Consider the following 26,631-nt stretch of genomic DNA (forward strand, 5'->3'; position numbering starts at 1 on the left):
TAATTGTTTGGGCAAATTAGTCTAACACTCTAACTAATTAAGCCAACGACATCGAGTTAAATATTCTCATTAGACTTGACTGTTTCGATTAGTCTAGTAAATAGTAATACGGTACGTGTGCGGTGTGCCATGCAAAAATCCATATTTTACAAGCTAAGTTTTCCACCAGATGATCGATGGACGACCACGTCCCACTTAAGTCGTATATGAACACATCAAAGATTAAGTTAAAGAACATCCTTACATAAACGCCAAGATATAGCCACAACTGAATAAGCATCCAGCTAATTAACAACACATGTTTACTACTTAGTTTACTGATTTATAGTAGAATATATACTTAAGTTTAATTAACTAATTTCAAAGTCAAGATGTGAAAGGCTTCCATAGCATATTATCGCCCTTGTAAGAAGCTAACTAACTACTTAAAATGTCACTTATTTCCCTTATATCTTTGCTAGAAACCAAAGCTAGTTACAAGTCAACATCGGATTAAAGATATTTTAATGCGACCAATGCGATGGCTCAACGTCCAAAACTTAGTCCTTATCCATCTGAAAAAACAATCAACTTGTCAAATTTCATTCGTAAGTCATAGTGACAAGAAATATCAATTCATATATCTTAGGGTAAGTCTAATGGTGCGGCAAAACACCAAATTTCACGTAAAATGTGATCTAATAGTACGTTAAACGTTATACCCCCAACGCTATCTTTATAAATTTCTCTATTTATGCAGTCACTTTTAACGCGATAGCGTATGCTCTCATCGCCATAGCCGCCAGTGGCGGCCAGCCAAAAAAAAACCAAATAACTCTACACGGCATAGCCACTGGCGGTTAGAAATTTATTTTCATTTTGAAATAACTCTACATGCCACTCCCACTGGCGGTTAGAATTCAATCAATATTTCCACCCGCCACTCCCACTGGCGGTTAGCATTGAATTCTCTATTTTTTTGTTTTTTTAATAACTTAATTTATGCAATTACCATTCTATCCTACCCTTTTAAATTTTTTTGATTTAGTTCTATTTCTTTGTTATAATTTCAATTTTAAGATTAAATTTATTCCGATTTGCAGCAACTTAATTAATTATTTAAATAAAATATTTATTGAAAATAAAAAAACAACAAATTAAAAGGAAATGCATTAAAAATGAATGTACGAAACATTTAAAATTCTTAATCAAATTAATCAATCGCTTTCTTCGTATTTTTCAAAGTGCAAATTTCTTGAAGGAGTCCGTGCATTCATTGAAGAATTTGATCTTTCAAAATTTGTTTCTTTGCGTTTTTGTACCATTTTTTCCTTGAGGTATCATAATCGATGTATTTGTGCTCATGATCTCCTTTTCCCATGCCAATGTCTCACGGAATTCTTTTTTTTCTGCAAGTTTAATCCTTGAAGGATTAGACGCTTCACTTTCATAGAATTTTTTCCCACGGTCAGTTGCTGCTTCAATGGCCTCCATTGCCCGTTGAGATTGTCGCGTTAATTCTTTGAGAAAAGTTTCGTTTTCACCGCAAACTCTTTTTTTTTTTTGATTTGTCTCTTCCACAATCCGGTCTTTTGATGAACCGTGTCTTTGCATTTCGAATCGGTGTTCCCCATGCCATCTTGTTTGTTTAATGGAGCCGAGACCCATTATGAAAATTAGTTTGAGAGAAACCAAGTGTAGTTGGAATTGAATGGCGCCCATTTTTGTAGTCTTTCAAAATAAACCACGATGATCAAATTTGAAGGGTTTATTATCTGAAGACCTGGTGACATATAACTTCCTTGCTTGCTCCATCTGTAAAAGAAAAAAAAAATATTAGTTTGAGTTTAATCAATTATATTCTAGCTATATATATATATATATATATATATATATATATATATATATATATATATATATATATATATATATATATATATATATTACAATGTCCATTTCGTTAGTTCCCGATCTGTTCATATCTTCGACGATTCAAACATCCACGAAATAAAGTAACTGCTTTATTTATAAGTTGCCAGCTACTTGTAACACTTCTCATAGTTCGTGCCTCTGTAAAACCCCGTATCATCCTCTGATTCTCAAATTGTTCTTTAATTTTATCCCACAATATGTTGCCTGATTGATTTGTTTCGGTAATTGGATCAATTGAATTATCCAACCATGTTTGGCATAATATTGTGTCTTCATCAACGCTAAATGATGATCCCCTGCTTGACATTGTTACTGAAAGAGAGAGAGAGATGAAGACAGTATTATTGATAAGACAAAAATAAAATATTACTGATGTTTGCGGGAATGTGCATTTTAGAGAGGAAAAGACAGTCTTTTTATAGGGTCAGATTGAATTATTGAATTTTATTTTCTTGTGGTGTGTACACTATTGATTAGGGTCATTGGGTTGTGGGCAAGATTGTAATGAATTATGTAAGAAATTATTGGGGTGTGTGCAAGATTGAAATGAATCATGCATGCATGGAATCTATTTATTGGGGTGTGTGCAAGATAAAGAATTGTGTTAAGAAATGCATAGAATCTATCTAGAGTACGCATGTTGCATGTGTACTCTCCTGGCCCTCCACCAGCATATATAACATAACTCTCCGTAAGAAATTAAACCAATTTGCTATCACACACAACTTTTAATATTTGCAATTTTTATTCCATAATTTATTTACTAGAAAAATGAATTCTGATAGTGATAATGATTATGATTCTGATTCCCAGAGAAGACGACGTATTGAAAGACACTTCATGCATGAACAAGAAGTGTTGACAAAAAATTCACTCTCGCATTCAAATGAATCTTGTTACAACAGCTCATATCATTGAAAACTCTAATCAACCAACTCTCCATATTGGGTCTGTCCCAGGACGCGCTTATAGGAACCGTAATAGGGCAACGGGAAATGCTCTCTTAAAGGCCAATTATTTCGGTGTCAATCCCACATATGATGAAGTTTTATTTCGGAAGCGCAACAGAATGAGCAGTCACCTATTCTCGAGGATTAGGATTGGTCTTAAGGAACATAGTGATTTTTGGATGAAGAAATATGATGCAGCCAATAAACCCGGTTTGTCGTCACGCGGCAAAATAATGTGTGCGTTCCAAATGCTAGCAAACGGAAGCCCAGCTGATTCAATGGATCAGTATTTTCGTATTGCGCAGTCAACAACACTCTCTTTTGTTAAAATGTTTTGCAAACATGTGGTGGAGAGATTTGGTGCACAATATCTAAGATCCCCAAATGAAGAAGACATTGTCAGATTACTCCGTATTGCTGAGTTAAGAGGTTTTCCTGGCATGCTTGGCAGTCTAGACTGTATGCATTGGACGTGGCAAGCATGTCCAATGGAATGGGCAGGACAGTATACTAGACGACATGGATCAGCAACTCTTGTACTCGAGGCAGTTGCTTCTTTCGACATGTGGATATGGCATGCTTACTTCGGTTTACCAGGTACTAATAATGATGTTAATGTTTTGTGGCGCTCTAATCTTTTTCACGAGACTAGCATTAGGTTTAACCCTCCGGAAAACTATTCTCTCATGGGTAAGGACTATCTTGTCGGTTATTACTTACCGACGGTATACATCCTCAGTTGTCTACACTAGTGAAGGCGAAAAGGAATCCTAAATCAAGAAGAGATAAATTGTTTACGCTGATGCAAGAATCTTATAGAAAAGACGTTGAACGAGCATTTGGGGTTCTTCAATCTCGTTTTGCAATTGTTAGAGGCAAAGTTCGCTTGTGGGACAAAGATGTGCTCCATGATATTATGTCGGCATGCATTATTTTGCATAACATGATTGTTGAGGAAGAACGACATAACTATTTGAACGCTTACGTTTATGGAGACTCTGAACCTATTATTAACCATGATTACTTTGAAAATCCTAATATAGTAGAAATTGTTCCCGACTGAAACCCCAATTCAGCTGAATTCCGCAGAGTCTTGCAACGCGTGGCATATGTGCATAATAGGCACGAGCATGTGGAATTAGAGCAGCGTCTGATTAACCATTTATGGGAATGGCGTGATCAGAATTAAGATGTTTTTATGTCGTGCATTTCTTATATGTTTCCAGTGTACGTTTACTCGTGCATTTATGGGAATGGTAGTCTTTTTATGTCGTGCATTTCAAGTGCCTGCTCCATTCAATTGCTTGGAGTAGGCACTTGAATTCGGCTTCTTCTGCACTACATGCTTCATTGCTTTATGTTCGTGCAGCCAAGTAGAGACCATTAGAATCTCGTAACACATAACAGTAGGCAAAATTGTGTCCAAATTTCCCTCTAAATAGGCCAGCTTTGTGGTGGATAATGATCAAGCCTCAGTTGCCAAGGATGTGCAGCTACAGATCTCCTTGACAAAGATGACAGTATTCTCTCATTCAGATGTGGAACTTGACTTTTCTTCTGAGCAACTTCTTTTGCATATTCGATTACTTTGTCACTCATTTTCTATCAAAGATAACAAAAATGTATCATTTAAAGTCATAGTCAAGGGGGAAGTTCTTCAGATCTGTAATAAAATGTGAAATCTGGCCAAAATATATTTGATGGCATCCAATCCTTTATGTACCTAAATATGTAAATATATTAATGAAAGTTTATACATGGAAGCAAATAATATTGCTACGTTTATGTTGTTACACGTCTCAAAACAGAACTAACAATCTGAATCTCATCCATTTGTCGTGAGATAATTAAAGCATGAAAGTAGTCAAAACAACATGCCGAACAGCAAGCACATATATACATACATAGATGAACTCTAAATGCCCCTGGAACCTAGAACATCAACCCACATAAGCTGAAGCTCTACTTCACCACATTCTACATCAACCCACATAAGCTGACAATTGTACCGCTTAGAAGGTCTACCAGATGCATTTTGACGGCCTCGAGAAAAGGCTTAATGTCGAACTCTACATCCCCCATTTTGTCATCCATGCTGAAAGTGTCTTTGTCGTCTGCAAGCATACCAAAGTCATTAAACTAACCATCTTCACAATACGAACAATATACTGGTGTTTAAACTACAACAATATACTGGTGTTTAAACTACAAAAATCAAAGGCTATGCAAATTTAAAACTTTTATGAATTCTACCGAAACACTTCAGATAGCCAAATGAGTTGGGCCATTTCATGAGTAACAAGACGAAGTATGGCAATGATGGTGATAGTGGTGTTTGTGCAAAGGGTCTTCACATGTGGGACCTAAACCCCCAGGGATCCCCACTTAGATACTTATCCCATAAGCAAATATCTTTGACTCTCAGTGATCAAATTTTTCAGTGATCAAATTCATTCTATTATATCAAAGTGATCAAAGGTTCTATCTCAGACTCTCAGTGATCAAATTTTTCTGACACCATTATAGAACTAACAGTAATGTTTCTTAGCAAACCAACTTATATAAAAGGATGGGAAAATTTTTCTTTAGTTGTTGTATCGGAATCAAAGACAATAAATACCAAGTAGATAGGATGGCTTACAAGCTTGACTGGAATACTAATAGAAACCATAGCTGCTACTTCCTTCTCCATGTGAGCTCGAGTAACGCATGGATGGATCAGTTAATTCACCCGCAAAATGAGGGACATATACATCCTCCCTTGAGATAGATGGCCGAGTTTGAACTTGTGGGGGGGGGTCATCTGAGGCGCAACTACTTCAGGATATTCAGAATATGAAATGTCATGACTATTCAATTCTTGACGAGCGTATTCCAATATATCATCCTTATTAGCATGCAACCCACTATTCATTTTGCAAATAAAACTAGCCATAGAAGTCGTGGCATGCATATAGTCCTCTAACATCGTCTTCAACTGTGCCTAAATTGATACCATAATTAAATAAATTAAAAATTGATACAAAAAATAAAATAAAATAAACTATTTAATTTACTTACTGGTGTCAAGTTGGCATCAATAGGGAGATGTGGCACCAAATCTTTGTCAATTGATGGAACACGTAAATTAAAGATTTCACCATTACGACAAATAATAGGGATAACCCAATTGGCTTCAGGAGTAACAACTGCCTCAACTTGTGATAATGGGGGATATGATGAGTGATTAAGGGTTGCCCCCATCGGCTGTGAGATACCTACATCCTCATTAAGACCAGATGCACCAACAAAGTCCACATTCACACCTCTATAAGTTGGGGGTAGAAGCATCCTCACTGAGACACGAGCCCAATACTCAGTGTATTGCTACTCACTAACCTGTCTAATCAAGGCATCAACAAAAATGTCGCCATTGTTGTACCATTGGAGCAATATATCAGTCTGGCATCCGTTAAGATTCATATGCGAAGGGGGATCACAAGGAACTAAAGGAACGCTAGTGACTTGGCGACGACAACGCTCTCCTAAATACCAAACATTTACTAACGGTCCAAACAAGATGCATCGCCGACTAGTCAACTCTAATGCTTTCCTAACATATGGATGATTTATGCGTATGCATGTGGAATCTGCCCATGGTAGCCATACAATAGAACTCCGAAGTAGTACTTCTACTCTACTTGCTGTCGCTAGACTTATATTACAATGGGCTTCACCTTACCTTATGATACCTTGAATCGGTAAGTTGGACCCCAATTATTTATAGCGTGAAATTGGTCGGGATCTTCAAGTATCCAAATGTGCATGCCATTTTTAAAATGAAAATATGAATAATACCAATAATTTTAGTGAACAAAACAAATATATTAGCACATAACTAACTAATCAAATCCATTTAAAAATAAAATAACTTTTAACTACCTCAATGACTTGCCACATCCCCACCAATCCCGCGGCTTTTACTACCATTGTCAATGCCAAAACGACATACCAAGTCCAAAGACATAATTAGATGTGTATATGCAGCTCCTCCCCAGCATAACTACCGATCTCATCTATCTGAATAAGACTAGCTAGGTATCCCAAACGAACCTTCCTGTGAGAATTTGCTAACAATACATTTCCAATAACATACAACATGAAAGCACGAAACCCTATTTCTCTTTCATTAACACCATCTTGCACTACATAAGTTGTATACATCTCTAAATGACTCAGTTTGATGCTGCCACTATGAATCTCATCCTCCGTTAAAAAAGATAAATATTTGACAGCCTCATCAAATAACTCATATTTTGAATCAAAAGCTACAATCTTTCCTTCTCCAACACGCAACCCCGGAAGCATTGAGAAATCAAAGGGCGTAAAGCCTATCTCGCCACATGGAAAATGAAATGTGTGGGTAGAGTCCCACCATCTCTCTACAATTGCTTCAACTAACTGTCTATCGGACTTTTCAATATCAATTTGAGCAAAGACGTCAAAACCAACATTCTGAAGCATCAATTGAAATTCTCCAAAGTTCACTTGGCTCAACCATTCCATAACAGGGGCCAAAGTCCCTTTCTTACCGACTTTTCCCTTCGTTCCACCACCTTCACGAAGAGTAAAGGATATGTGTGTACTTTCCTCTACAACAACACGGTGATAAGAACTAGAATCAAACTCAGAATAAGAAGTCCCTACACGTACATCTTCTGGATTTGGGGCATTTGGTGTCCCTGACTTTTTCGACTTTGTACCCTTACCTCTGAATTTGTGTAAAATGCCAGACATTGTAACTTGTGAGAAATAAATTAACACCAAAATCAAACATAATTTATAATATGAAACTAAATAAATTGGTCTTGCATTACGACAAATAAAATTAAGTGCAAGTTATGATATAACACAAAACTAGATGATATGGCATTACGACAAATAAAATTAAGTGTGGCATTTTCTTTCTACTGATGGTATGACACAAAACTAGACCACACTATAGTATTCTACGTATATCAACACACAATCGTAGTCTCCTTAACCTATAAAAACTCCAGTTATCCTTCAAAAGGATACTAACGTACACATCATTTACCAAATCAAGTGGACGTATTGCTGGGACTTAGACAATGGTTTCAATTGATGTATTGAGAATCCAAGTCAAAGTGCTTGAAGAACTTGCTTGCAGGGAAGTTATTAGTGACTAAATTGTCCCACAAAAACTTGTAGCACATCAATTGAAACCTACAATGGTTTTATAACACATCATTATAAATTAACGAAAATCTCGATGCCCACAGTATCAGATACTTATTAATTGAAACCTGCCAGAAACTTATTAGAATAAGAAATGGTGAAGAGCATAAACAAAAAGAAAGATAAGAAAAATGGTGCAGCTTCGATGGATATCTCGATGCCCACAGTATTAGATACTCGCCAAGCAATGGACACAATAGAAGTTACAGCTAAAGATTCTATTCACGGTGTTCTCAACAAAAATATCAAGAAGGGAGTGCCCATGAAGAGATCAAAGAATGTTAGAAAGATGAAAGCCATCAAGAAGGCTATATCCAAAAATGAGAAGTCAGAAGAGAAAATTACAAAGAGTGAAAAAAAAGTGTCGAGAACTAAATCTGCAAAAATGCTGTACGAATAGAGTTTAAACACCCTTGTTGAGAGCAGTAAAATGCTACAAAGGAGATGATCTGTCGCAATGCCCTTGGCAATCTGAACAGGTCCATATCTAGATAAAGTGTTATTACCTCTTTTCTGTCTGTGTCTTTGAGATATAATTCATTTACCCTGTACTAAGTTTTACAGAACAAATTTTGGAATTGTTTGACCTATGGAACAGGTTAAGGTAACCACCCTATATGTGAAAAATGCACACTACTTCACACCAGTTCTGTTTGACGCAATTTCCATTTGATGGAAAGTGATTTATACATTTCCACAGCCATGTAACAAATATAGTGTGAATGTCGCACTACTCTTGGTTGTATTTGTACCATCTTTCAAAAAAAAAAAAAGTTTCACGCATTTATATGTACCATAAAAACATGCTTTGAAGGAAATTGAACAAATAATTGGTGTGCAATCACAAAAACAACTATAAATCAAAACAAAGGGATTTCTTGATTCACATTTAACAATTAAAAAGTACAAGAGTACTATAAGCAAGCTTGTAGAATTACCTGTTGCAGTTTTTTTGCTTCCCTCTTTCTTTCTAGCCATTTTTGTGGGAAGTGGCAATGAAAAATCCAAAATTTGGCGCCAATTTCTTGATTCTATTTTTCTCGCGTGGTGGTGTTGAACAATGAGAGTGATTTTTTTTTTTTGGTGTTATGGGTGTTTTTTGTTTGAAAGGGTAATATTGTAAATAACTACACGCCTGTGGGAGTGGCGTATAAAAAAATTGTTTTTTTTTTTTTTTTATTTCTTGTCTGCCACTGTTGATGGCGGATAACAAAAGTCAATATTATTGTTGGAAACAAATAACCGATATTTAATATTTTGTGCTGCATGCCATTGTCACTGGCGGCTAGAAAAATAAACCATTGGATTTGATTTCGCTATCTCACTAACTGTATTCGCTGTGCTATTGTGGTTTGGTGTTTTGGTACACCAAACCATTCGACTTAGCCTTAAGGATATCTTTTGTGCATTTAATTTGTTGATGAATTTTGGTGACAAATATTTTGCATGTTTCTATTTCCCACTAGAAAATGAAGCCATTTCAAAGGTCTTACCTACTGTATATAATGTCTAATGAGAAGGAATTTGTGGACATACATAAAGCATGTGCCCTAGGACAACAGAATGTGATTGGCCCAGCGTTAGATTAGTGGCCCCATTTTTATTGAAAACCCAAAAAGAAAAAAGAAAAAGGAATTAATGAAAAAAGAAATAGGAAATGACCAAATGACCAAATGACCAAATGACCTTCTTCTCCATCTTTTCTAGTGTGAAGCACGATCTCCGGCGTTCTACACCTTATACAACAAAAATCAGCTTTAAATTCTATGGTAACTTTTGCTTTACTAAAAGGCTAAAATTGTACGTTAGTGACCAAAAATCCACAAACTTTGACTTCTTCATCCCGCTTCAGTGATATAACACAATTTTCGGTTTTCAGTTTTCCAAATTTTCATTAAGGATTTCGATTTGCGGTAAACCCAACAAAATTTTCAACAACTTATGATTTTAATGGTGAAATCACATAATCAGATTTGTTCACTTAAATTAAATAATGATGGGGATCAAAACAAAGATGAGCAAGGACAAAGGTTATCTTTTTTTGCCTGTTCTACCTGATCAATTTCATACCTGAATTCGTGTTGTGAGTCCAAGATGAAGAAGAAGATGGGTTGGGTGTTGGCGAAGAGTAAGGTCTTTTGGTCTTTTGACTCTTTTCAGATTTTGTTTTTTATTTTCCTTGTATTTATTTTTTAATTTCGGTTTTCAATCAAAATAGGGCCACACTAATTTGACATGGACTAATTTGCTTAGCTGGGCCAATCACATTCTGTTGTCCTGGGTCTCTCTCTAATTTTTAATTGGTTCCATAACTGTTGCCATTGAAACTTCAACTGTCTATGATTTTATGTGCTAACGAAAGGTAATATCTGGACGTGAGAACCTTCTAATTTTCGACCAATAGAATGAATGTTTTCATTAATTAATTGATAAACAATGACATTTCGTGTTTTCATTGGAAAATAATAATAATTTGTCTTCGTTTCATTTAAGTTAGTTAGGCATATAAGACCTTTGTAGGCTAAACATCAACATTAATGTTGACAAATCTTTTTTTCAAATGTTAGGCCGTTGGGTAAAGAATCGTTTTCCCTACCCATTCAATTTATAATAAAAGCCAGAGCCATGCTAGATTTAAAATGGCTGCCAATCTATGCAGATTTTCAACTGGATGCATGTAGGCTCATTCTTGATTGGTTTAATATTGTGCAGTCTAATTGGATAAAAAAGGCACACATGGGGTAATTGAAGATTAGAAGGAACAATTAATGTCACTAAAAATAAGGCAGAGAAAATGAAATTATATTTTATTTCTTTTGAAAATAAATGCAGGATTAGGGCATGTAGATTGTGGAGGCTACCAAATTGAAAGTAGCCAATACAATGATACGTACATTTGCAAATCTAGTTAAAAACAACGATTATTTGCCCCAGTCAAACACGATATCTTGTAGTGGTTTTCAAGTACTTTTTTACTAGATACGAGATTAGTATATATATCGAGCAGGTTCTGCTTACCACACTTTTTATATCATAGTTTATAACTTAGTTTTTGTAGATGTGCTCAACTAACCATGAAGATCACTTATATAAAATTTCAACTAATTTGATAATGTTTAACTATGTCAAAAAATGATTGCAAAATCGAAAATTTTGATGAACTGTTAAAAAAAAAAATTTTGACAACGATTTTTAACTAGGTTAGAAATTTCCAAATAAGTTGAATTTTTGTGGAGATGTTATCAATGGTTAGTAGATTATATCTACAAATTATTAGCACTTAACTCATCTTGTAGGAGAGTGTGGTATAAACCATGGTATAAAAAATGTGGTAAACGGAATCTCCTCGTATATATATATTTAAGTAAATACTTATTTTACTTATTTTAAGTACGTAAGTAAAACTTCACCTATAAAATAAATTAAAACCTAATTTCTTTTTGTGGATATCATCTACTTACCATAAATATCATATCTACAAAAATTCAACTCATTTGGAATCTCTAACCTAAAAAAAATATGATTTGCAAAAACACTATTTTCTTGACTATTAGATTTCCTTTTAAATATGACAACAATTTTTATCTAAGTTAGAAGTTTCCAAATTAACTGAAAGAACATCTGGGTGGATTCTGACTCTCAAGCCGCAGTTCATGCATTTCAATCAGGCAATGTTCACTGGAGGTTTAGAAACCATTGGAACAAGAAGGGCATCGATCTTTGTCGTTGATTATCTACACCTTTTGAATAATAATAACATAACTCTTAAATATGTACCTGTTTCTAGTTTAGATAAGTATTATTTAATACAACTTCTAACCAAAGTATTCATATACAACCAACAAGTTTTGAAATTATTTTTGTTTTTACATTGCCTCTGTTTAATAGCTAGATGACGGCCAAAAAGCGGTGGAGTCCTACAACAATGCAAGTTTAGATATTGGAGCAAACCTTCAATCATAGCAATCAGTTGCATACTAAATTACAAATCCAATATATTACATATCAGTTGAAAGAACATGGTGAGGTTACAGAAGCAAATGTGAAGAAGTGGTTTTATAACAACTGAGAGAGATCAACAAAAAACTGCAGTCTCAAACAATGCAGATATTGATTTGGTGAATAAGGTATATAATTATAATTATAATGTTATCTCAATAACATTACATTATGTTTACTTACAATATTTTGATTTTGCCTGTCTACTTTTTAAACAATTGAAAACCAGACAAATAATCAAGTATGTTTATAACGTTTTCAAATAATGTAACGACCCACTCTATCCTACCACATCGATACTGTTCCCACTTAGCCACTGTGGACCTCCAACAATGTGGGGTTTTCAAACTCCAGACAACAACTTTCCAGGAGGTCACCTATCATTAGACTACTCCTATCCGAGCACGCTTAACTGTGGAGTTCTTACAGAATTCACATCCAAACATTCCGGAAAAGGCCTCGACGTTAGGATTTGAAAGATCAATTGGGCCATGCCCTGGGATATCACAATCCCACCTTAAGATCAAGCCGTCCTTGGCTCTGATACCATTTTGTAACGACCCGCCCCATCCTACCACGTCGATATTATCTTCACTTAGTCACTGCGGACCTTCGACAGTGTGAGGTTTTTAGACTCTGAAAAGCAGTTTCCCAGGAGATCACCCATCCTTAGACTACTCCTACCCGAGCACACTTAACTGCGGAGTTTCAACGGAATCCACAACCAAACATTATGGAAAATGCCTCAACGTTAGGATTTGGAGGATCAATTACTTATAACCAAGATCTTTGGACAACCGGCTAAGCGAAATAAGATCACACCATGGCACAACCGTCACCCATACCTAGACTAGGTGCATTTCCATCATACCCCTCCTCGAGCCACACCCAGGGGTATCACATGAAAGGTGTTACATGCATGTACATGTGCATAACATGTTATTGTATGATCAGGAGAATGGGTCTTAGTTGTATGATCAGGAGAATGGGTCTTAGTTGTACATGTGCATAACATGTTATTGTATGATCAGGAGAATGTGATTAAATTTGAATAATTGTTACTTAGTTTATAATGAGTTGAATGAGGTCAATAGTAGTTAGGATTAGAGTTGTTAGTGTTCTCGTATTCTTTAGGGATATGTGTAGCGGTCACTCAAGTAGTTGTAGTTGTGGTACCTATTTTGATGGTACTAAATATACTTTGGTCTATTTAAACAGTTGAATGGATGAGAAAATGTAGAGAAGAGTTATTAAAACACCTTGGCATAAAATCAGGAGATTATGGTTATCTCAAAGGAACCATTCTATCACTTTCATTTATTTATCATTTCATTAGTTCAATATAGGTAGAGGTAAACAACTAAGTATTAGTAAGGTTGTACCAAAAGGATACCTGTAGCTATTGTGATTGAGTTCTTCAGAGAAACAAACTTCGATATCTTGACCAATTTCATGGTGATAGTGAATGATAAAAGTACAATATTTTTCGAAATTTGGTAACAAGTAAATTATCCGAAAATGAGAAGAGAGAGGACGATCATTTACTTTACTCATTTCAACACCTCACATATGTATTAAACATCAACAAAATCCGTATTAGTTGATGACACATGCTTTTCAAGTATTATATTTGGGTTTTTTATTAATAAACTATGAGGCCCTATCACACACAAAATGGGCTTTTCTTTTAAGATCTTGGGATTTGTGATAAAAAAAATGAGGCCCATTATATTTTATTAAATTTGGGATCAATAGTTTAAACTCACCGATAAATAATTGAAAACTTAACACCATTTCAGTTTGGAAAATTAGCACTTTGGGTTTCAAAGTTTTAACGAATGTAGTACTCAATTACTCATATCAAGTAATAAACTCAATAATCTTAACTTAAAACAAATAATAATCTTTATAGGAAAAAAAACAAAAAAAACAAAAAAAAACAAAAAAACAAAAAACAAACTAACTCACTCTCTCATACTCATAAGTCGATCTCAAACTAAAGATACATGATTGTGTCGAGAATCAAGATTCCTATGCCATAACCTATTGCCCACATGAAGTATGCAAATATTGTAAAGGCACCAAAACACATAATATTGTTTTGTATTAGTAGCAGTTCAATTCGTAATGCAAATTCATGAATTAGGATTTATATTTTTTTTTAACATAGGACTTCTAATTATTAAGTTACAAAAAAAAATCATGTAATGACACCTGCTCGTAGGATGGGTTCGAAAACTAGTGAATCTTCATATGTGAATTCCATTGTTAGTAATCCCATTGAGACCTCTATTTTATATGTCCAATGAAAAAAACAAATAATATATTTTATATTATTGAATGAAGCTTCTTACTCGAACGAAACTATCAATACAAATTAGTCTTAAGAAAATTGTTTGTAAATCATTTATAGCTAGATCTTTCTGAATGTTTTTTTTTTAAATATCTATTCCGACTTTTATATTATTATTGTTAGGCCAAGAGATTATATTAGTTAGGCCAAGAGATTATTAAATCATTAATTGTATATACTATGCAATAAATTTTCGTGTTTGTTATATGTGTTTTGGTAGGCAACAGATTGGATGTCAGAGCATTTGGAAGTTGCAAGACACTAGTACTACATCAAGCAGCGTGGCTTTCGAAAGCACCCTGATTACACCGGGAGCACTTACGTAAGGACTAAAGGGTAATTTCCCAATTAGTAACCCATAATGTCAATGTGTTCCCAAGTAGTAACCCACTTCCAATTTTGACTTTTCAACGCGGCTTTTGACAATTTTGCCCTTCAAATAAAAACAAAACACTTTTCTCTCACCTCTTACACTTTTCTCTCTCCTTGTCCCATGATGTTGACGTATTTGAGTTTTGTTTTTAAACAAAACAGTACTCTCTCTCCTCTTACACTCAATCATTGATTTTTGAGTATTTTTTTTTTATTTCTTAAGTAATTAAAATGACTAAAAATATAATATATAAAAATAATTAATAAATAATAAAACAATAAATTTAACACAATCCATTTTCATTCAAATAACAAAATTCATATTTTTGCAAAATAATAAAAGATACCTCATAATAAAATGAACAAAAGATATGTTCCATTAAAATGATAAAATTCATATTCTTTTCAAATTTATTACATCAAAATCCAACAAAACCGAAATTCTAAATCATGAAGTAGTTTCATCAGTAGATGAAATAATAATTAGTCAATGTATAACAGTAAAGTTGCTGATATACAATGCACATGAGTTTGTCAGTCCCTCACTTATAAGATGAAAATAGACAACTGAATTTGGCGGGAAATCTGTTAGGCGGGAAATAATTGAGCGGGAAAAATGTTAGCGATAAAACAATTAACACTAGTAAAGTTGTTGATATATAGTGCATGTGAGTTTGTCAATCTCTCACTTGTAAGGTGACAAAAGACATAATAAATTGGGCGGGAAAATAGTTAGGCGGGAAAACAGCAAGATATCTCATTTTCTTCTTACATTTCTTATTACTCAGCTCATTTCCACATAATTTTTTTTTTTTTTTCAACTTTTTTTTTTCTTAATCCTTCAATTCTCTTGTTATTCACTTTTCCCCATTTACCATTTTCATTATCCTACATTTATCTCTCACAACCAATTATATTATCCATTTTAAAGTTTTTGTTCATATATAATTCACATGGAATAAACAAATATCAACTTCATATTTTAGTTTGGTTGCTTGTATCTTCATCATTAATCTACAAAAATCCATTTTTGTTAGAGATATGAAAAAATCAGTTCAACAAGATGTAAAACTCATCATTTAGTTTAGCTACACTTAAAAGTTGTACAACAAATGAAAAAGGTTTTACCTTTGTGTGTTTGGATACGCTAAAACCTTATCATAGTTCTAAGACGTAAGAAAGGTAAGTTGTCAAGTAACAACTTTGTCAAAAGGTATTCCCAATCTCTCTTTTTTCATTTAGTAGTTTGAAGACGTTCAAAATTGAAAGATAAATTATCTAATGGAGAAAAAATTCCAATGTGATAAGTTGAATTGACAATGAGTGTTGGATATTTGATTGTGGAGCAGGTGTTTTAGAAGAACCTGAAAAACGAACTTGTGTTTTTTTTCAATACATTTTGTGTAAAAAATTTCTTGCCTATAATGTACGAATTTGGTAGTTACTTTCAAACAATATATCAGCTACATAATGACGAATCTGTTTGTCACTTATAAATATTATTTCTTACATACCAAATATATATATTTTTTTAAAATGCTTGTTTTTCTAGCATAAATATCTTTGAGTTTTAATTTATTGATTTGTGATCGAGTTATAAATTGATAAATATATTTGTCACATATAGAAAATACTAGTTGAATGTTGAACTCGTGTTATTTAAGTACATTTTGGGCTAAGTATATTTTGGACCTTATGTATATATATGATAGTTACTTTTGAAACATATCTCAGCAACTTTTATGATTTTGGGTAATTGAAATGGTGATTATTATTTTATTTTATATTATTTTTTTCTTTATTAAGTTTCTCTAAATGATACTGGTTGAATGTTGAACTCGTGTTTTTTTAGTACATTTTAGGCTAGGGTTGGGTATGTATCTTTTGGATTTAGTGCACATATTTAGTAGTTACTTTTGAAATATCTTTCAACAACTTTTATTATTTTGGATACTGAAATGGTGGTGATTATTTTATTTTATATTTTTTTTCAATTAAGTTTCTACAAATTTTAATTTATTGATTTGTGATTGATGATATTGGTTGAATGCTGAACTTGTGTTTTTTTAGTACATTTTGAGCTAAGTATCTCTTTGATATAATGCACATATTTAGTAGTTACTTTTGAAACATCTATCAGCAATTTTTATGATTTTGGGTACTCAAATGATGTAGGTTATTTATTTTTATTTATTTTATATTTTTCAAGTAAGTTTCTCTAAGTTGTAATTTATTGACCTCAGATCGATGATATTGGTTAAAGGCGAACTCGTTTTCTTTTAGTACATTTTGTGCTAAGTATCTTTTAGATCTAATGTACATATTTAGGTAGTTACTTTCAAAGCATCTGTCAGTAACTTTTAATATTTTAGGTACTAAAATAGTGATATCGATGATTATTTTGTTATTATTCTTTTTTATTAAGTTTCTCTAAGTTGTAATTTATTTACCTGTAATCAGTGATATTGGTTGAATGTTGAACTCGTGGTTCTTAAGTACAATTTGGGTCAAGTATCTCTTGGATCTATTGTATGTATCTAGTAGTTACTTTTAAAACATATGTCAGTAACTTTTATGGTTTTTGGAACTGAACTCAGTTAATTTTATTATTCTTATTATTCTTATTTTATTTTATTTTTAAGTTTCTCTACGTTGTAATTTGTTAAACTGTGAGCGAGCTACATACTAAGGAATATGTTCACAACATCAACCAATTGCAAAATGGGTTTCAGAAGTTGTGAAATCGAAACTTAGGGACAATATTGATATGGCTCTGAAACATTTGCAGTTGGAGGTGAAGAGTGCACACCAGACAAATGTGTCGTATAAAGTTGCTTGGAAAGCGAAAGAAATTGCAATACATAAGGTAACAACCTTAGCTATATCATCAAGTGATGAACGCAACAATAACAACTACTAACCTATGTTCGTTTGGCTTTTTTGCTTGCAGATAAGGGAATGCTTCAGTGAGTCGTACCAAATGTTGCCAAATTATTGTAAATAACTTAAAATAGTGCATTCAGATTGTTTCACCGAAGCTATTAACGCCGTCCCACCCATGACCACAAGTTTGAACGTTTGTTTGTTAGCTAGCTACGGCGTCACTGTCCGAGCTTACAAAAGATATCTTCGTCCATGGATTATGATTGATGGCACTTTCATGACAGGTAGGTACAAGTCAGTTATACTAACTACTATCGCGGCGGATGGTGATAGCCACGTGTTTCCAATTGCATTTGTTATAGTCCCGAAGGAAAACTATGACCAATGGGATTGGTTTCTGGAAAAGTTGAGAGACCTTGTTGTTGGGACTAAGCTAAACTTTGTTCTTCTCTCTGATAGGCATGCAAGCATTCTTCAGGTCGTGCCTAAAATACTTCCTAATGTGGTTCATTGCTTTTGTGCACAACACATTTCAAACTGTGTGACTAAGCAATAGACAAAAGGGAAGGTGAAGAGAGCAGCTGACGAACAGGCAGAATTTATAAGACTAATGAGCCAAATGTATTGTTATGACAACAAATGTTATGCAAAGATTATTAAGATTCCAAAAGAGTCGTGGTGTTGTGCTTTTGCTAAAAGGAGAAGGTATGACATTTGTTACACAAATCACATAGAGCTAGAATAATATGATACTTCCAGAGAGAGCTATGCAAGTGACATCTCATTTTGTCAATGGTATCAGGTTGAGCATAATGAAACATTTCTATGACTACCGGGTGATGGCGTCAAAGCTGAAGACAAAACTGACCAAATCAGCCGAGGATGTGCTCATCTCATCGAGATATACGAGTAGACCTTTCACAGTGGTAAGGGCAAGTGATTACTCTATGCAATCAGTGGATTGTACTGGCACCGTAGACCTTTTGGAGAAGACTTGCACTTACGGTTTCTTTCAGCAGGTTGGTCTTCCTTGTAGCCATGCTATGAAGGCAATCGATGATGGTAAGATATGTGCATATGACTTTTGCATGCATTGGTACACAAAGGAAACGATGATGGATACATATAGGAAGAAGTGGACGCCATTAAGAGGAAAAGAACAGTGGGTTTGGGTTTATGATGACATCATTGTCCTACAAGTGAGAGACTGACAAACTCACATGCACTGTATATCAGCAATTTTACTACTGTTATTTGTTTTCTCGCTAACAGTTTTTCCGCTCAATTATTCCCGCTTAATAGTTTTCCCGCCAAATTCATTTGTCTATTTTCATCTTATAAGTGAGGGACTGACAAACTCATGTGCATTATATATCAGCAACTTTACTGATGTGTGTTGTACATTGACTAAAAATTATCCCATCTACTGATGAAACTACTTCATGACTTAGAATTTCGATTTTGTTGGATTGATGTAATAAATTTGAAAATAATATAAAATTTATCATTTTAATGGAATATATATTTTGTTAATTTTATTATGAGGTATCTTTTATTATTTTGCAAGGAATATGAATTTTGTTATATGAATGAAGATGGATTGTGTTAAATTTATTGTTTTATTATTTATTAATTATTTTTATCTATTATATTTTTAGTCATTTTAATTAGTTAAGAAATTAAAAAAAAACACTCAAAAATCAATGATTGAGTGTAAGAGGAGAGATAGTACTGTTTTGTTAAAAACAAACTCAAATACGTGAACATCATGGGGACAAGGAGAGAGAAAAGTGTAAGAGGTGAGAGATTGTAAAATGAGAGAGAAAAGTGTTTTGTTTTTATTTGAAGGGCAAAATTGTCAAAAGCCGCGTTGAAAAGTCAAAATTGGAAGTGGGTTACTACTTGGGAACACATTGACATTATGGGTTACTAATTGGGAAATTACCCAGGACTAAATGCCAAACAAGCATTTTAATTATATTAGTATATTATGCACGTGCAGACACACGTGTGAGAGTAACATGTGGTGGTGCCAAAATCTTTTGATATAGAGCCCACAATTTTTTTACAGGAAACATGTACAACAGTTGTCTTTTGTTTTATTTCTTTTTATGCCTTTACAATACAACAAATATTATCATATTTTGACAAAACAACTACCCAAATTTAATAATTTAAATAGAGATAAAACCGTCTAAATAAATAGACAAAAAAGTTATATATAAATATTATAAAAGACTGTTGCGGGACTGTAGGTATGGTATTTTAAAAATAGTAAAAGATGTGAAACTGATCACTCTATTTTACTTGGATTTCTTCACAAAACCAAGCTTAAGCCCATTGAAACCTCATTTCAAATGTTAACGAAAATGTGGCGAGAGATATGGTAGCAGAGAATTCACTTAATGTTCAGTTTGGTTCGGTGTACCGACTTGCAAATGACAAATAGTTGCAAATGGCATGTGATTGTATTGCATCCAATTTACTTGTGTTTGGTAAACCCAAGACAAAAGGATGTAAAATTGGTTATATTATCCCACTACTTTTTTTCACATCTTATAAAGTTAGTTATATTATCCCACTACTTTTTTTCACATCTTAAATAAGAGAAAGCACCTTTATTGTGTTTGCATCTATTTACACAACTTTTTTGGCTGCAAGTGGATGTCATGGAAACTACTTATATAGTGCATATAATTGCAACTTGTTGCATCAACCGCCTATTTGCATTTTGCTACCAAACACTGTTTTGTGGGTGGTTACATGGAATTAGGTGCAATTGCATGTAAATACATCGAACCAAACAGAGCATACTAAGTAGCATGTATGCAGCTCATTATTTGAATTCAAGATAAGGGCAATTCTGGAATCCCACTGTTGTTAACAAAGTGCTTCAGAGATTCACGGAAAACTGACTTCTTAACTTGAAAAAACACACCCTCTTCATTTTCTCACTCACTTCATTTCTCTCAGCAAAAAAGCTCATATTTCTCACGTAAGTTCTCAACCGTTCGATATACCTCGATTATTGTGAAAGCAAATGTTAGTTAACGAACTTACATTTCTCATTTCCTTTTATATTTTTTATATGGTTGAAAATTAGGGCAAGAATGAGCGACGTGTTTGAAGAATACGAGGGTCAGTATAAGGACATTTCCGGGAATCTGTCTAAGAAATGTGTTTTCACTAGGCTTCTCGATGGAGGTAATAACAATTATTGTTTCTTACTTAATATTATTATTATTTAATGACGTGGAATAAGAGTCTGGGTACTATTATTTAGGCATTGTTGTTTGTAGGGGTGTAAACACGTGGCGTCGATATTTTCATATTATTGTTTCATGTGAATTGCATCTTCAAGCTAGAGATGGATGGTGAATCATGGATCAGTTCAAATGCATGACGTGTAATTCTAGACAAAGTTATTTTAGGGTGATCGGATTGTGTTTAATCCCATTGATGATGAACTGTCCCCGTGGATGGAGAGGGACTTTAAGCCTGTCATTGACTCTTTGAAAAATGAAAAATCCCTAGGGCCTGACGATTTAATATATTTTACATAATGAATTATCTCCCAATTGGCGGCATGACAATATGTTCATCACCTTAAGTCGAGAGATTAATGTAGCCTCTGTGTTGTCGGCCTATTACCCTATTGGTTGGGACTTGGGGTACACAAGATAATTGCCCAAAGACTAACCCTTTGGTTGTAAAGGGATAGCAGTTTATAGGTGGGAAACTATTAAGTTCTTTGATGGCAGGAAGTCAAATTCAAGATGAGGATCTTGTTTTCATAAGCTGATATATTCAAGAAGTCCCTATGGTCCTCCTGGTCTTGTGTGCAAGATATATTTAACCAAGGAGTTTGATAGCATTAGCTGCTCCTTGTGCGGTTTGGTTTTGGTGAAGCTGGAAAAGGCAGTGACTCTCTGCGGCTCACTTCTCCATAATGATTAAGGGCTGTCTAGCTGGCATGTTCACCGTTTCGAAAGGGTTGAGGCAAGGGGATCTGCTCGCCCTCCTCCCCTCCCTCCTTTCTGTGCTTGTTGCTCAAGCTTTAGGAAAATGGCGGTCAAAGTACAAAGAAGATAGTGGGCTTGTTGCTGGCTTTAAGGAAAACATAAATAGTGATTTAATTTCTATATTGACAAGAAAAAAAAATATGTTCACTGAAAAAAACAAATAGAAAGAAACAAATATTGTCTTATGGAGCCTGTGCATCCAGAGGGTCTTCTACTCTTCTTCATACAACAAAATATGTAATGTATAAAAGGGGTGGCTTTGTGTCTTCCATTAAAAAAATGATTATTTGTTCCATTATCACTTAGGCTGTATTTGGGTTAATGGAAAAAAAATAATAATAATATTGTTTTATGTTAAAAAATTTTATTTTGAGATATGGAGTTTCAAAAAGAAATGGAATTCTTGCAGCGTTTTGTTTGAACCATATGTGAGTATTTTTAGATTATGCCACACACTGATGCAAGCTATTGTTACGATTATAGTTTTGGAAAAATCAACTTGCAACTTGCTAACAACGTATGTGTTTTAGGGTGTGTCTAAATGATCTATGGCTTGTTTGATTGCAGAGCGGAATTTGTCCTTGCTAAACCCACTTTTTATCTCTTACAGACTTACACCCTCCCTATGTAATTTTTGCCAGCAAAGTTTTACTCGAGGGTGCTTTAACATTCCCTTGTATGCTCTTGTCTCATGAATAAGATTCCCCAATATGCTCATATCTCATGAAATTTTCTACTATGTACTATCGCGTAAACAGTTACTTTTTTTTTAAAACTGGCATCTGTTTTTGGATGGTGCCTCCCTATATCAATTTTAAGTAGTATGAAAGGGATTCATTGGTATGAGGTGTACCTGTATGACAGTTTTCTTCGAATGATTGGAGCAATGACTAATTATTACTTATTTAATGACTGGACGAAGCCAAGAAATAACCCCTCGCATGTGAAATTATAGAAGATTTCCGTTAAATTCAAACAATTCCATCGAATTGAGTATGATTGTCTTAAGCTTTACATGTTACGGAAGTGCATAATAAATTAACTTCTGCTTGCTGAGGATCGCCATTCTGCATGTCTGAAATTTCAGAACAGAGGAAACAAAAGATTGCTGAAATAAAGGCTGGATTGAAAGATGCTGAGGCTTTGGTATAATACTGATGATCTTACCCTTTTTGTTTTGTTGTTAATATTTTTCTCTTTCTTCCTGTCTCGATAGATTCTAAGCTTTGTGAAATTGTTGACAGATTTGCAAAATGGACCTTGAAGCTAGGAGTTTGCAGCAAAATGTAAAGGTTATGCCACTAGCAAAATTAAGGGAATATAAATCTGATCTAAACAATTTGAAAATTGAAGTTAAAAGGATGACATCAGCTAATTTCAATCAAGCTGCAAGAAATGACTTCCTGGAAGCAGGACTGGCTGGTAAGAAGATGGTATGTCTAGACCAACATCTCGCTCACTGATTATATTCTTATTGCTTCTATATTTGGGAATACGTACGTCCTAGACAGGAGGTCTATAAATACAAGTGTTAGCATTGATATTTTCCCAATATTTTCCTGGTTTTATGAGAAGGTTGGCCTGCAGTTAGTCTTAATTTCAAAATCTTTTGCTTATATTCATATCATATTTAGTGGTTTTCTGTTTCTCGGTTCTTAGCTCTTCTCATCAGTGGTTTATTAAGCTGGTTATAAGCAATTGAATAATTGGAGTAGTATGTGCTCTTTGTTAGCTTTGATGCATTTATTGTGATTCACTTCATGGAAGGCTTGGACAGAGAACTTTAGTTACCCCGATCAGTTGTAGTTGATAAAATGATAAGTAGTATGTCTCTTGGGGAGCATTTATCTTAGCATCTCTCTCATACCCAAAAATGAAAAAATGAATCGATTGCTAGAGATTGAGTTAACAACGTGGGACACCTAGACTGTCTTGTTTTTTTTTACTACTAATGATATTGTAGATGTTTTCTACAGGCGGTTGCAGCCCAGAGAGGAAATTTGGTGGCGCCTGCAGCAAAATTAAAGCAATCCAGTGAAAGAATCAAGGAGAGTAGGCGAACCATGTTGGACACTGAAGTACGTGCTGTTTCAGTCCTTCAAGATCTGCGAAGACAGCGCCAATCTCTTCTAAATACCCAGGAAGTGGTATGTATTTTCTTGCCACTTTGTTGTCCATGATCGTTGATCCAATTGCTCTTGCGTTTATACAAAAGGCATACTTCCAATACGTAAACCATAAATCAATGAAAGGGGAAGATAAGAAATGGGAACAAATAAATTTGGACACCACTTCACCAGAAGAAAAAGGTTCTGACCAACCATTGGTTTTCATATGGTGCTTGCTTCTTTATAAGCTGACAACAGTATCCAACCGCTCGATCGGTAACTTCCGTAGTGCCACATAGAGTGCCTATTCTTTCTTTTCCTTTTTCCTTTGTTTACCATATGTAACACCTATTTTTTCCTTAATACAGTAGGTACTTATCGAGAAAATAAAAAATCCAACCGCTCAATCTGGATTGTACAATCAATTGTTGGTTGGTATGAGCTGGCAACTCACCGACCTGTCATGTACTGCCATTCATAGCATATCTTAATATTTCACCATCTAAGGCTCATGTATAGATCAGGTGATTAGTATTAATATTAGTCAAATGCTTGAAGCTGACCATGCACGTCTCTCTCGCTCTCCCACCTAGTGAATGAATAGTTATCATGGGATTCTACTTTCCACAGCGACAGGCACGACAACTCTAGGATTTCCCTAGTGTATTCATATGCACCATGCAGAAGCAGTAGGAGATTTTTAGCTTTTGCATTTACATGTGCAGAACTTTGCTTATGTTTTTTCTTTCTTCCTTCGCAGCTTCATGCAGTGGATGACGACGTAGACCGGGGTAAGAAGATTTTGACAGCGATATCCAGATTGTTGTAAGAGTAATTTTACTGCTAGGACTACCCCAAGTCTTAACATAAGCAGGGATTTTGATTGTCATGTGAAGATGGATGTAGGAGTAACAGTGCTAGAGAAACCACAGCTTATACTTCAGCAGGAGTAGGAAAATGGCAGCTATGCCAGCATATATGTAGGATTATCAGTGCTAAAGAGACCACACTTGTTTTTACCATTACCCTTAGGCGGTTACAAGGAAAGCGTTGTATACCCATTAAATACATTAGAAAATACTCTATGCGAACCATTGGAAATATTCTATATGATATCTTCTATATAGTAAACTTTTGAGGGTCGGGACTCAGGAATTTTTAACTCAATTTTGACTCAATTTGCTAGCCACTAGATCTTCTGAATCTAACGGATCTAATTAAAGTTGTCTATCACATTTATTTACTCTTTTAAAATTATGTCATGTAGGACAGAAACAAACTTACCTGTTTTTCCTCCTACGCCCCATTCTCTAACTTCTCCTATAAGTTTTGTTGGGAGACTCTTCTTCTTCTCCAACCAACATCATTTTCACAACTCTCTCACTATCTCCATCTCCAATTAAAATTCTTGAAACAACAAAAAATTAATTCCTAGTCCAATAGAAGATTCTAATGTATCTCCCTCTCACATGTAATGGTAGATTGTGAGACATGTCCATCTTCTTCGGTTGTTGCTATCACTCCTATCCTTTTTGTAAGCTTTTAGACTCATCTCATTTGTCATTATGAATAAATAGTGAAAGTGAAAGCAAATACAATATGGCTAACTGGTTGAGATTTTGTCAGGTTACCGCTCAACCTGAGATGGCTTGTTTGTTAGGCGACGATCCCGACTTCCATTCACTCGTGGGTTATCTTTTCTCTTACATGATATTTTGCTAGAATAAATAACACTTTAACATTCTTTATTTTTTACTATTTTATTTTTGGAGTTGCTTGAAGTCAATTTCTAAAAGAATCTTATCGAGCTTCTGTCATGTTCTAATAGCTATATGATCTCAATGAAACAAGGTCGTCGGAGGTTCCAACAACAGTGCAAGAATCAGAACAGGTATTTTTTTTTTGTACTGTTGCATTTTCTATTTCAAACGATTTTGTATACTTCTTGTTGTGTTTTCTAAAGGTTATTTTATGCACTTTCTTTAGATGGATGCACCATTTGTTGATTCTATGGTTATAGAGGAATGTGATAATTTTGGTGTGAGTGGGAGTGGGGTTGGTGGTAATTCAACCCCTAATAAGGAGTTCGTTGAGAAACTTGGGGCACCACGTTTAGAGATGTTATTCAACTCTGTGGAAGAAGCACATAACTACTATCAAGATTATGGTCGACAAAATGGTTTTGTTATGAGGATAAGGTCATCAAATAAAACTCAAGCTCGTGCAGATGAAGCAACAAGTGTTAGATTTGTTTGTTCACGCGAGGGAAAGGCTTAGAAGAGGATTGAAAATGACGGTGATGAAGGAAGAATTTGTAGTACATCAACAGTGAAGTGTGAATGTCAGGCACAAATGCGGATTTTGCACAAGAAAAAATTAAAAAAATGGATTATAAGTGTTTTTTCTGATCATCATAATCATAAGTTTGTCACTCCTCAAAAGAGGATGAATATGTCGTCCAACCGACACATGCCCGCTGCTACCAAAGATCTAACAGAGATTTTTCAGAGGGAAAACATGAAAATTTCCAAGGTGCTGGAGAATATGTAGGGTTTAGATCAAGAAATTGTTACAATTGTTTGAGAACGATAAGACTTGATACATTAGAAAATGGTGATGCTGCTTCTGTCATATCTTATTTTTAGATAAAACAAAGAGACAACTCTCAATTTTATCATGATATCCAACTAGATCCAACCGGGAGGGTAGTGAACTTTTTTTGGGCTGATGCAAGATCTCGTATGACCTATGAGCAGTTTGGAGATATTATTTTATTTGATACCACTTATAAGACG

The 26,631-nt window shown here is 34.5% G+C and overlaps 4 protein-coding genes across 5 annotated transcripts; 3 read left to right on the forward strand and 1 right to left on the reverse strand.

Annotated features, from left to right (window-relative positions):
* The first annotated feature begins 2,797 nt into the window (after positions 1-2,797).
* Positions 2,798-3,613, forward strand: LOC147511848 (uncharacterized). The gene has a single exon (XM_086598582.1). The coding sequence runs from the start codon at positions 2,798-2,800 to the stop codon at positions 3,611-3,613; it is 816 nt and encodes a 271-aa protein (XP_086454708.1).
* Positions 3,614-6,869: 3,256 nt separating this feature from the next.
* Positions 6,870-7,637, reverse strand: LOC147511849 (protein MAINTENANCE OF MERISTEMS-like). Its single transcript, XM_086598583.1, has one exon. The coding sequence runs from the start codon at positions 7,635-7,637 to the stop codon at positions 6,870-6,872; it is 768 nt and encodes a 255-aa protein (XP_086454709.1).
* Positions 7,638-17,590: 9,953 nt separating this feature from the next.
* On the forward strand, positions 17,591-18,917 carry LOC147511850 (uncharacterized). Its single transcript, XM_086598584.1, has 5 exons — positions 17,591-17,689; positions 17,774-17,789; positions 17,991-18,184; positions 18,263-18,411; positions 18,509-18,917. Exons 1-5 carry the CDS (start codon positions 17,591-17,593, stop codon positions 18,915-18,917), a joined length of 867 nt encoding a protein of 288 aa, XP_086454710.1.
* A 1,652-nt stretch (positions 18,918-20,569) lies between these two features.
* On the forward strand, positions 20,570-26,236 carry LOC147511851 (vesicle transport v-SNARE 11-like). 2 transcript variants are annotated; one of them, XM_086603476.1, is made up of 10 exons: positions 20,570-20,701; positions 20,810-20,910; positions 22,816-22,874; positions 22,973-23,161; positions 23,705-23,875; positions 24,597-24,627; positions 25,318-25,370; positions 25,463-25,522; positions 25,665-25,727; positions 25,823-26,236. In XM_086603476.1, the coding sequence occupies exons 2-10, from the start codon at positions 20,817-20,819 to the stop codon at positions 26,111-26,113; spliced, it is 1,011 nt and encodes a 336-aa protein (XP_086459602.1). In that variant the 5' UTR covers positions 20,570-20,701; positions 20,810-20,816; the 3' UTR covers positions 26,114-26,236. The 2 variants fall into 2 exon arrangements, with proteins under 2 accessions (XP_086459602.1, XP_086459603.1); XM_086603477.1 differs by lacking the exons at positions 20,570-20,701; positions 20,810-20,910 and adding an exon at positions 22,631-22,721.
* The last annotated feature ends 395 nt before the right edge of the window (positions 26,237-26,631 follow it).

This window comes from Coptis chinensis, chromosome 3 (genome assembly GCF_015680905.1).
Source record: "Coptis chinensis isolate HL-2020 chromosome 3, ASM1568090v1, whole genome shotgun sequence".
NCBI classification, from domain to species: Eukaryota; Viridiplantae; Streptophyta; class Magnoliopsida; order Ranunculales; family Ranunculaceae; genus Coptis; species Coptis chinensis.

Excerpts from the sequence above, each read along its gene's own strand:
- LOC147511848 (XM_086598582.1), top strand. The coding sequence starts at position 2,798 with ATGAATCTTGTTACAACAGCTCATATCATTGAAAACTCTAATCAACCA.
- LOC147511849 (XM_086598583.1), bottom strand. The coding sequence starts at position 7,637 with ATGTCTGGCATTTTACACAAATTCAGAGGTAAGGGTACAAAGTCGAAA.
- LOC147511850 (XM_086598584.1), top strand. The coding sequence starts at position 17,591 with ATGGCTCTGAAACATTTGCAGTTGGAGGTGAAGAGTGCACACCAGACA. Across the intron at positions 18,185-18,262 it reads GGCATGCAAGCATTCTTCAG|ACAAAAGGGAAGGTGAAGAG; the intron begins GTCGTGCCTAAA and ends ACTAAGCAATAG. Across the intron at positions 18,412-18,508 it reads GCTTTTGCTAAAAGGAGAAG|GTTGAGCATAATGAAACATT; the intron begins GTATGACATTTG and ends CAATGGTATCAG.
- LOC147511851 (XM_086603476.1), top strand. The coding sequence starts at position 20,817 with ATGAGCGACGTGTTTGAAGAATACGAGGGTCAGTATAAGGACATTTCC. Across the intron at positions 23,876-24,596 it reads TTCTAAATACCCAGGAAGTG|CTTCATGCAGTGGATGACGA; the intron begins GTATGTATTTTC and ends CTTCCTTCGCAG. Across the intron at positions 25,371-25,462 it reads CTATCACTCCTATCCTTTTT|GTTACCGCTCAACCTGAGAT; the intron begins GTAAGCTTTTAG and ends AGATTTTGTCAG.